This window comes from Ovis aries, chromosome X, assembly GCF_016772045.2.
Source record: "Ovis aries strain OAR_USU_Benz2616 breed Rambouillet chromosome X, ARS-UI_Ramb_v3.0, whole genome shotgun sequence".
NCBI classification, from domain to species: Eukaryota; Metazoa; Chordata; class Mammalia; order Artiodactyla; family Bovidae; genus Ovis; species Ovis aries.
In genome coordinates, this window is record NC_056080.1 from 16,452,704 (window position 1) to 16,465,154 (window position 12,451).

Below are 12,451 nucleotides of genomic sequence, written 5' to 3' on the forward strand. Positions count from 1 at the left end.
ATGTGACATGTGGGATCTTAGTTCCCTGACCAGGGATCAAGCCCACACCCTCTGCAGTGGAAGCACAGAGTCTTAGGCACTGGACCACCAAGGAAGTCCCTACATACCTCTTATTGCAGCCATTTTGTTTGGATCCAGGGATTGGCAGCCTTGGGAACTGATACCTACTGAGCTGGAAATCAGGATTTCCTTGGAGAACAAAATACGAACCAAGTAGCAGGCTGCATGCCTAGGTATGGCCTTCTTTTGTACAGCCATCAAATGAATATCAAGCATTCTGACATTTCTTCTTGGATCACCAAGATATCCTTTAAAAATATAGGGGAAAATTAAAATCCTTGTTTTTTTCATGCAAGGTTACCAATAAAGTGTCTAAGAATATTAAACTAATTGATTTTTAATTCACAAATTTTCTACTTGGGTGAATTTTTTTCTATACTTATTTCATCTTTTTCTTAAATGAGTCTATTTGATGCCATCTGCATAACTGTTAGCATGTTTCACCTTTGTTAGTCTTGAATTTGCTGTACTTCAACTAATCAGTTCATTGTCTTGAATAAATTTAATTCTTAGGCCACAGGTGCATATATAATCACACTGCTCTGAGATCCCATTGCTCCCTTCTAAATTGTAAAAGTACACTCAGAGGTATATCACTGAGTGAGTATATGGTCCCTGAAGACAATTTAGAAAGTGTGAGTGGATATAATTTGAAATTTTTTAAAATAGCATTTAATGCATGTAAGAATTAAAGATTTTAAAATTTAAAAAATAAAAACTAAAAAAAAAATAAAAATAAAAATAAAAAAAATAAAAGACTTGGCTCCACTCCCAAAATAAATAAATAAATAAATAAATAAATAGCATTTATAGATTATCTACTGTATATCAAGCACTATGCTAAATATTTTACATCTATAAGCTCAGTTTCATCATCCTAATAACCTATTCTCACTTAACAGATGAAGAAACTGAGGCCCAACGAAGGTAAGTTATTTGAACAAGATCACGCTGCTGGTTATAGAGCTAGTTTTATAAGTTAAGTCTGTCTGGTGTTATGCCAAGTACCTCAAACCTAATGTTTTCTATTCTTTTTTCTCAACACAAAACTGAAACTATACCTTATATGTAGCTGGGAACCTGCTTTTTTTTCAGTTATCATTATACTTTGCATATTTCTCCATTTTCCATTTTTTTCCAAGTCTGTATTCCTATCATCATGATTTTCCTGACAAGTGACATTTATGTTGTACTTATGTTCTGGGCATTGTGTTAAGAGCTTTAAGTGAATTATCCCATTTGATCCTCACAATTCTATAAAGTAGGCACTATAATTTTTGTCACTTCACAGATAAAGAAACTAATATTTAGGTCAGAGAATATTAGGTCATATAGTTAGTAAGACACAAAGCCAGGATTTGAACACAGGCAGTCCGACTCAGTAGTCCATGCTTTTAACTGTTATGCTTGCTGCTGCTGCTGCTGCTGCTAAGTCACTTCAGTCGTGTCCAACTCTCTGTGACCCCATAGACGGCAGCCCACCAGGCTCCCCCATCCCTGGGATTCTCTAGGCAAGAATACTGGAGTGGGTTGTCATTTCCTTCTCCAATGCATAGAAGTGAAAAGTCAAAGTGAAGTCGCTCAGTCATGTCCGACTCTTCGCGACCCCATGGACTGCAGCCTACCAGGCTCCTCCGTCCATGGGATTTTCCAGGGAAGAGTACTGCAGTAGGGTGCCATTGCCTTCTCCAAACTGTTATGCTTACTGCCTCATATATCGTGGTATATAACAGGTATATATGTAACTAATTCTCTATGGTTGCTTATTGAACTGTTTCCAATTTCTCATGAGTCTATAAAAATTAATTATTGTACCAATATTTTAATGCAAATCTTTTTTATTATATCTTTGGATAGAAGTGGGATTACTGAGTCAAGTAAAATGAATACTTTTATAGATTTTTAAACAAATTACCCTTCAGAAAGTTTTCTCAAATTTATACTTCTAACAACAGCATATCACAGTGCCTACTTTATACAAAGAACACAACTTTTTTAGTTTCTTCTAGTTTGGGTAATATAATAATTTAAAGAAAAAGGGTCTCCTCTGGGATGACAATCACCAAACCACAGTCCACAGGCCAATCCCACCACCAGATTTGGTAAATAAGGTTGGACTGGCACACAGCCACATTGATTCACTTACCTACACCTGTGGCTGCTTTCATACTACAGCAGCAGAGCTCAGTAGGTGTGACAGACACTAGATGGCCCACAAAGCCTAAAATAGTTATTATCTAGCCCTTTACAGAAAAAGTATGTTGAGCCCTGCCCATGGATATTAATAATAGATTACCTACTTAGAAGTAGGGACATATAACTAGTAAGTATTAGGAAGACTTGACCTTAGAGGCCACGGAACCTGGGGTGTTCTCATCTCTGCCACTGTGGCTTGATAGGCAACACAAGAGATGTTAAGAAACATGAACTTTCAAGTCAGAGAGAACTGGGCTAGAGTTCCAGAACTGTCACTCACCAGCTCTGTGATTTTGGGAATGTGGGTAATACAAGTAGCTACATCATGAAGTCATTATGAATATTAAAAGAGAAGAAGCATGTCAGTTGATCAGGACAGTGTCTTGCACATAGTACATACTCAATAAATATTATTTCTTATTACTAATATCATCTAAAACCTGTCCTCAGAATAGGAAAAAAACGTTTGTATCAAGTAAGCTGAAGTGAAGTGAAGCGAAGTCGCAAAGTCGCGAAGTCGTGTCCAACTCTTTGCAACCCCATGGACTGTAGCCTTCCAGGCTCCTCTGTCCATGGGATTTTCCAGGCAATATACTGGAGTGGATTGCCACTTCCTTCTCCAAGGGATCTTCCCAACCCAGGGATTGAACCCGGGTCTCTCGCACTGTAGACAGACATTTTACCATCTGAGCCACCAGGGAAGTCCCAAGTAAGCTGAAGAATATAGGTTAAATAGTGTCATTGCACACTCACCAAAACTGGAAGGCCTGAGGACAGATGATGAGGAAGAAGCTTGGCTATTGTCATCTTCCAGTACAATTGGGTGATCCATTGTTTCAGGTCTGTTTTCCATGCTGTTTTCTTCTGTCACCAATACTTTTACAGGTACAAATGCTAAAAGAAAAGAAGTCTCAATTGCAAATTCTGTATAGAGGAAACTATTCTTCAGGTCTGAAGAGCAAATAAACATTATCAGACAAAAGAAAATTTAAAATGTTTGTCACTAGCAGACCTACTCTTAAATAATGGCAAAAGGAAGATCTTGAAACAGAAACGTTATGATGACAGAAGGAATCTTGGAGCATCAGGAAGGAAGAAAGAACAATAAAAAGAGCAGGAAAGTACATGCAGAGAAATTCAATCATTCATACTTTGCTGGGAGAGATGTAAAATGGAACAAACTGGAAAACAGTTTGGAAGTTTCTTATAAAACTAAACCTGTAATTACTACATGACACAGCAATTTCTGGGGCATTTAGAAATCTGGGCAATGAGAAACAGAAGCTCATGATGACAAAAATCTGCATGTGAGTGTTCTTAACATCTTTATTCATAATAGCCAAAAACTGTACATAACCCAGATGTCTTTCAACAGGTGAATGGTTAAACAAACTCTGGTAAATTCAATACCAGAATATTATTCAATAATAAAAAAGGAATAAAGAACAGAAAGAGCAGAAATATTGGCAAATACAATACTATCATCAGTTTTGTAATTCATATGTAATGACTGAAATGAGAATACCATTTGACACTAAGGCAATGATAGTTAAAATTGAGAAGGGCAAAGGAAACTAGAGTTAAAGTTTCAACACATCATTCTAAGGAGTAAAGTGTTTATACCAGCAGACTGTGACAAGCCACATACATATATAACAACACCCAGAGTGACCAGAAGGAAAACTATACGAAGCAATATACTCAAAAACAAAGAAATCAAGATGAAATACTAGAAAATGTTCAGGTAACCCACGGAAATGCAAGAAATAAACTCAGGAAACAAAGAAAAAATAATAAAATGGCAGACTTAAAACCCTGATATCAATAATTACTTTAAATGTAAATGACTTAACCATATCAATTAAATGGCAGCAATTGATAAAGTAAATAAAAACAAGACCCAACTATATGCCATCTACAAGAAAATCTATAAATTCAATGACATCAATAAATTGAAAGTAAAATGATAGAAAAATACATACCGTGCAAATATTAACAATAAAAAAGAGTAGTTTGTGGATATCAGATAAAATAGACTTCACAGGCTTCCCTGGTGATCTAGAGGTTAAGAATCCACCTGCCAATCCAGGGGACACAGTTCAACTACTGAAGCCAGCCCTTCTAGAGCCCGTGCTCCACAACAAGAGAAGCCACTGCAATGAAAAGCCCACACACAGAAACTAGAGAAAACCCAGGCACAGCAATGAAGACCCAGTAGAGCCAAAAATAAATAAATCTTTTTAAAAAGTAGACTTCAGAGCAAACTAAGTTACTAGAGACAAAAAGGATGAAAGGCTCAACCCCCCAGGAAGACATAACAATCCTTAATATACCAAACAACAGAGTCTCAAAATACATGAAGCAAAAAGTGAACGAGTTCAAAGGAGAAATAATCAGATCTACAGTTATATCTGAGGACCTCAACACCCTCCTCTCAGCAACTGGTGGAACAACCAGAAAAAGCACCAAAGATATAGAAGACCCAAACAATACAATCAACCAACAGGATTCTCATTTTAGAGAAGGAAATGGCAACCCCCTCCAGTATTCTTGCCTGGAGAATCCATGGACAAAGGAGCCTGGCAGGCTACAGTCCCTGGGGTCGCCAAGAGTTGGACACGATTGAGTGACTATCACTCACTCCATCCAATAAAAGCAGAAGACATATTTTTGTCAAATGCTTGTGCATCATTCACCAAGATAGACCACATTCTGAGCCAGAGAAAAATCTCAACAAATTTAAAAGAAATGAAATAATATATGGTATATTGTCTGACCATAATGGAATCAAATTAGACATCAATAATAGAAAGAAGAAAATCTTTAAACACTTAGAAATTAAACAGCATATTTCTAATTAATACATAAAGAGGACATTTCCATGGACATGATAAAATGTATAGGACTTAATAAAAATACAACACATCAAAATATATGGGATGCAACTAAAGTAATACCGAGAGTGAAATTTACAGCACTAAATTCTTACATTAGAAGAGAGGGAAAAGTCCCAAATCTATAATCAAAGTTCCTGCACCGAAAGCGAAGAGTAAAAGAAACACAAAATATACAAAAAATAATGAAATAACAAAAAGCAGAAATCAATGAAAATGAAAATATGAAAAATAGGAAAAGAAATGAAGCAAACAGCTGGTACCTCAAAAAAGATTAATAAAGCTAATAAACCTCTAGAAAGACTCACAAAAATAAGAGAGGTGATACAAATCATCAATATCAGGAATGCAATGGGATATTTAGCAGACATTAAAAAGATAATAGGGAATACTTTCAGTTTACCCTCACAGATTTGATAACTTAGAAGAACTGTACCAATTCTCCCAAAATTGCAAATACTAAAACTTAACCAAGATTACAGAGACAATCTGCTGCTGCTGCTAAGTCACTTCAGTCGTGCCCAACTCTGTGCGACGCCATAGACGGCAGCCCACCAGGCTCCCCCATCCCTGGGATTCTCCAGGCAAGAACACTGGGGTGGGTTGCCATTTCCTTCTCCAATGCAGGAAAGGGAAAAGTGAAAGTGAAGTTGCTCAGTCGTGTCCGACCCTCAGCGACCCCATGGACTGCAGCCCACCAGGCTCCTCCATCCATGGGATTTTCCAGGCAAGAGTACTGGAGTGGGGTGCCATTGCCTTCCTTCTCTGACAGAGACTATCTAAATAGTCCTATAACCATCAAGGAAATTAGATTTGCAATTAAAAAGCTCCCCCAAAAAAGGAATCTACAAGCCCAAGTTTTATCTGTGGGTTTAACACAATTCCCATCAAAATCCCAGCAATTTTGGGGGAAAACATAAACAAGCTTACTCTAAAATGAGGATGGAAAGGCACAGGACCTAGAATATTTTAAATGATTGTTGAAAAAGAAGAATAAAGTAGCAGGAATCAATCTACCTGATGACAACGTTTACTGTATAACAACAACAATCACAAGGTTGTGGTTTGGCAGAGAGGTAGAAACATAGATCAGTGGAAAACCATAGAGAACCCAGAAATAGATCTAACGGTTTTTTTTATTACTGTATAAAAGCAATTCAATGGAGGAAAGATTGTGCTGCAGCAACTGGATAGGCATAGGGAAAAAAAAAATAAAAGAAGAACCTCAACCTACATCTCACACCTTATACAAAATTAACTCAAATGTGAACTGTAAAATATAAAACCTTTAGAAAAAACAGGAAAAAAATTGGGGATCAAAGACTAGACAAAGAGTTCACAGACTCTATACTAAAAGTATAAAATCCATAAAAAGAAAGTATAAATTGAACCTCAAAAAATTAAAAATTTTCTCTCTGCAAAACAAAACAAAAACACCTGTAGAAAGGATGACAAGGAAAGCTGCAGATAGGAAGAAAATATTTGCAAACCACATAAACAACAAAAGATTAGTATCCCAAATATCTAAACAACTCCCAAAACACAGCAGTAAAAAAAAGAAAAAAATTAATGAACAGACATTTCAGATAAAGAACATACAGATGGAAAATTAGCACATGTGAAGATGCTGCACACCATTATCCAAGGCAAATGCATATTAAACCCACAACAAAGTATTAATGTATACCTATCAGAATGGATAAAATTTTTAAAAATAGTGAAAATACCAAATTGCAGTGAGGATGCAGAGAGAATCAATTACTTATACATTGCTGGTGGGACTATAAAATCAGTCATTCTGAAAATAGTTTGCCTGTTTCTTATAAAACTTAACATGCAATTATCATACTACCCAGCAACTGAGCTCTTGAGCATTTATCATAGGGAAGCGAAAACTATGTTCAGACAAAAACCTGTACAAGAATGTTTACAGCAACTTTACTCTTAATACTTAAAAACTGGAAACAACCCAGATATCCTTCATTAGGGGAACAGATAAACAAATCATGGTACATCAATTCCATGGAATAGTGCTCAGCAACAAAAAAGGAAGGAACTACTAATACATGCAGCAACTTGGATGGATCTCAAGGGAGTCTTTGACTGTGTGGATCACACAATAAACTGTGGAAAATTCTGAAAGAGATGGGAATGCCAGACCACCTGATCTGCCTCCTAAGAAACCCATATGCAGGTCACGAAGCAACAGTTAGAACTGGACATGGAACAACAGACTGGTTCCAAATAGGAAAAGGAGTATGTCAAGGCTGTATACTGTCACCCTGCTTATTTAACTTCTACGCAGAGTACATCATGAGAAACACTGGGCTGGAAGAAGCACAAGCTGGAATCAAAATTGCTGGGAGAAATATCAATAACCTCAGATATGCAGATGATACTACCCAGATGGCAGAAAGTGAAGAGGACCTAAAAAGCCTCTTGATGAAAGTGAAAGAGGAGAATGAAAAAGTTGGCTTAAAGCTCAACTTTCAGAAAACTAAGATCATGGCATCTGGTCCCATCACTTCATGGCAAATAGATGGGGACAGTGGGAACAGTGGCTGACTTTATTTTTCTGGGCTCCCAAATCACTGCAGATGGTAATTGCAGCCATGAAATTAAAAGACGCTTACTCCTTGAAAGGAAAGTTATGACCAACCTAGACAGCATATTAAAAAGCAGAGACATTACTTTGCCAACAAAGGTCTGTCTAGTCAAGGCTATGGTTTTTCCAATAGTCATGTGTGGATCTGAGAGTTGGACTATAAAGCAAGCTGAGTGCAGAAGAATTGATGCTTTTGAACTGTGGTGCTGGAGAAGACTCTTGAGAGTCCCTTGGACTGTAAGATCCAACCAGTCCATCCTTAAGGAAATCAGTCCTGCGCGTTCATTGGAAGGACTAATGTTGAAGCTGAAATGCCAATATTTTGGCCACCTGATATGAAGAGCTGACTCATTTGAAAAGCCCCTGATGTTGAGAAAGATTGAAGGTAGGAAGAGAAGGGGACGACAGAGGATGAGATGGTTGGATGGCATCACTGACTCAATGGACATGAGCTTGCGTAGGCTCTGGGAGTTGGTGATTGACAGGGAGGCCTGGGGTGCTGCAGTTCATGGGGTTGCAAAGAGTTGGACACGACTGAGGGACTGAACTCAAATGAATTGAAATATTAAATAATATGAGTCGATTAATAGAACATTGTCTTGCAATGACAAAATTATAGAGAGAACACATTAATATTTGGATGGATTGCAGATGAAGGCAGTTAAGGAATGACAAGAAAGATGTGGGTATGTTTATAAAAAGGCAAAAGATGGTTCTTGAGAGTGACAGAACAATTCTATATCATGACTGGTAGTGGTGAATATCCAAATCTTAACACTTTACAAAGGTGCAGAGAACCAACACACACAAACACACACACACACACACACAAATACAAGTAAAACTCAGTACATCTGAAAAGATCTGTGGATCATATCAATCTCAAAATCTTAGTTGTCATATTTTACTATATTTTTGTAAAATAATACTATTGGGAGATATTGGGTAAAGAGTACATAAGATCTCTCTGTATTACTTCTTGCAACTACATTTGATTCTGAAATATCTCAAAATGAAAAGTCTAATGTTGAAAAAGCAATCACTAGGAATTAATATTAAGAATGCTGATGGGTCTAAATTAGAGTACTACTCATAATAAGTGTCACTTCAAACTCACCAAATCCAGAAGCTACGAAGAAAGGTTCTGAATCCGTTTGTTGGTTACTGTCATTTTTTATTACACTTCCATGATTCTCTGCTTCAGAACTCATTTCTGTGCTGGATTCTGTTTGAACAACATTTTGATAAGGAAAACATTTTCAAGTACTGAAAGACAAGAAATCTCAACAGTAATTTTTATTTCAGACAAAACTATCATTCAGAAATGAAGGAAAAATAAAGACATCCCTAGACAAAAGAAAACTAAAAAAAATGTCACGGCTGACTTAGCTGACGAAAAGGATGTGATGAAGAAAGGAACTTTGGAGCATGAGGAAGGAAGAAAGAACAATAGAGAGAACAAAGGGACTTCCCTGGTGGTCCAGTGGTTAAGACTCAGTGCTTACACTGCAGAAGCCATGAGTTTGATCCCTGGTCAGGGAACTAACATCCCACATGCCATGTGATGCAGCACTCCCCAAATTTTTTTAATAAAAAACTTTCTAAAAATATTAATAATAAAAAAGAAAGAGTAGAAGTACACATGCAAAGAAACTAGATCATTCATACATTGCTAGTGGGACTATAAAATGGTACAGCTACACTGGAAAACAGTTTGGCAATATTTTACAAAACTCAGCTTACAATTATCATAGGACCCTGCAACTAACTGTGCTCTTGGGTGTTAGCCCAGAGAAGTGAAAACTGATGTTCATACAGAAACCTATACACGAGCATTCACAGTAGCTCTACTGCAAATAGCCAAAAACTGTTAACAACTCAGAAATCCTTCAACTGGTGAACAGATAAACGATGGTACACACATACCATGGAGTACTCAACAATAAAAAAGTATTGATCTACACAGCAACTTAGATAAATCTCCAGGGAATTATGGTGAATGAAAAAGGCAATCGCCAAAGGTTACATATTATGTAAGTCTATATAAAACTCTTGAAATGGCAAAATTATAAAGAATGAAAACAGATTAGTAGTTGCTGAGGGCAGGTACAGGGAATGGTAGTGGTAGGAGCATGAGAGAAGAATGGTAGAAAAATAAAGATAATTCTGTATTGCCCTTCAGAATGACCCATTTACTGCTGTGACATTCCTTTTATTATATTTTGTTTCAATGTGGGGTGGGGATCTAAAAATAAACATTCTTCCCAAATTCTCTAAGGCAATAAAATATTTTTGGATAAAAAAAATAAATAAAAAATAAAAATAAAATAAAGGGCAAAAGGGAGAATCCTTGCGGTAATGGAAATGTTCTGAATCTTGACTGTCATGGAGGATATGGAAATGTATTCAGGTTGCAAAATGATATAATATTAAATCACATACACAAACATAAACACACACAAATACACATAAAACTAAAGACAGCTCAATAAAATCCGTGCATTTTATCAATGTCTATATCCTGGTTCTGATATTGTATTATAATTTTGTAAGATGTTATCTTTGTGGGAAACTTGGTAAAGTATACACAAAATCTATTTTTTTAATAATGGCATGTGCAGCTAAAATTTTCTTTAAAAACAACTTAATTTTTAATTAGGAAAAGCTCATATTAAGGGTGTTAATAAACCTAAATTAAATAGTGCTACTTATAATATGTATCATTACAAACTCACCAGAATCGGAAGAGATTAAGATATATGAAGCATCTTCATCACTGCCATATTCCAAGAGAGGTGGCTGATTCATCACTGGAGTGTCATTTTCCCAGCCGGTTTCTGCTTTGACCAACATTTCTGTTAGTAAAATGTTCTTTAAATGCTGTGAGAAAAGACTCCACCCTCATACCTATATCTGATGAAACTATCTTCCAGTAATGAAGGAAAAAAAATATTCACAAAGGAAAACCAAAAGTATTTGTCACTAACTGATTTATGCTTAAAATGGCTATAGGAAAATCTTCTAACAAAAAGTATAATAGAATTCTGGAGCATTAAGAAAGAGAAGAACAATGGAAAGAACATAAATATGGATGCAGAGAAATCAGATCACTCATACATGGCTGGAAGGAATGGAAAATGGTACAGCTACCCTGGAAAGGAGTTTGACAATTTCTTATAAACTAAGGATGCAGTTGTCGACATTTCTCCCGGCAATCTTGATTCTAGCTTGTGCTTCTTCCAGTCCAGCGTTTCTCATGATGTACTCTGCATAGAAGTTAAATAAGCAGGGTGACAATATACAGCCTTGATGTACTCCTTTTCCTATTTGGAACCAGTCTGTTGTTCCATGTCCAGTTCTAACTGTTGCTTCCTGACCTGCATATAGGTTTCTCAAGAGGCAGGTCAGGTGGTCTGGGATTCCCATCTCTTTCAGAATTTTCCACAGTTTCTTGTGATCCACACAGGCAAAGGCTTTGGCATAGTCAATAAGGCAGAAATAGATGTTTTTCTGGAACTCTCTTGCTTTTTTGATGATCCAGCGGATGTTGGCAATTTGATCTCTGATTCCTCTGCCTTTTCTAAAACCAGCATGAACATCTGGAAATTCATGGTTCACGTATTGCTGAAGCCTGGCTTGGAGAATTTTGAGCATTACTTTACTAGTGTGTGAGCTGAGTGCAATTGTGCGGTAGTTTGAGCATTCTTTGGCATTGCCTTTCTTTGGGATTGGAATGAAAACTGACCTTTTCCAGTCCTGTGGCCACTGCTGAGTTTTCCAAATTTCTGGGAGAAATATCAATAACCTCAGATATGCAGAGACCACCATCCTTATGGCAGAAAGTGAAGAGGAACTAAAAGCCTCTTGATGAAAGTGAAAGAGGAGAGTGAAGAAGTTGGCTTAAAGCTCAACATTCAGAAAACGAAGATCATGGCATCTAGTCCCATCACTTCATGGGAAATAGATGGGGAAACAGTGGAAACAGTGTCAGTCTTTATTTTGGGGGCTCCAAAATCACTGCAGATGGTGACTGCAGCCATGAAATTAAAAGACGCTTACTCCTTGGAAGGAAAGTTATGACCAACATTAGACAGCATATTAAAAAGCAGAGACATTACTTTGCCAACAAAGGTCCATCTAGTCAACACTGTGGTTTTTCTAGTAGTCATGTATGGATGTGAGAGTTGGAGTATAAAGAAAGCTAAGTGCCGAAGAATTGATGCTTTTGAACTGTGGTGTTGGAGAAGACTCTTGAGAGTCCCTTGGACTGCAAGGAGATCCAACCAGTCCATTCTAAAGGAGATCAGTCCTGGGTGTTCTTTGGGAAGGAATGATGCTAAAGCTGAAACTCCAGTACTTTGGCCACCTCATGCGAAGAGTTGACTCATTGGAAAAGACCCTGATGCTGGGAGGGATTGGGGGCAGGAGGAGAAGGGGATGACAGAGGATGATATGGTTGGATGGCATCACCGACACAATGGACACGGGTTTGGTTGGACTCTGGGTATTGTTGATGGACAGGGAGGCCTGGTGTGCTGCAGTTCATGAGTTCACAAAGAGTCGGACACGACTGAGAGACTGAAGTAAACTGAACTGATGAATAAATATTCATATCAACTTTGGCTCAGATGGTAAACCGTCTGTCTACAATGCAGGAGACCCGGGTTTGATCCCTGGGTTGGGAAGATCCCCTGGA

General features: G+C 37.3%; 1 protein-coding gene across 2 annotated transcripts in view; it reads right to left on the minus strand.

The window, feature by feature from the left end:
• The window catches only part of BEND2 (BEN domain containing 2), a 74,820-nt gene that overhangs the window by 11,085 nt on the left and 51,284 nt on the right, over nt 1-12,451 (minus strand). For both annotated transcript variants that reach the window (XM_060407399.1, XM_042242274.2), the window contains 4 exons: nt 10,491-10,592; nt 8,873-8,980; nt 3,010-3,150; nt 108-308 (listed from right to left, as the gene is read on the minus strand). In XM_060407399.1, the coding sequence (XP_060263382.1) occupies nt 108-308; nt 3,010-3,150; nt 8,873-8,980; nt 10,491-10,592 (552 nt within the window). The remainder of the gene's footprint in view (nt 1-107; nt 309-3,009; nt 3,151-8,872; nt 8,981-10,490; nt 10,593-12,451) is intronic.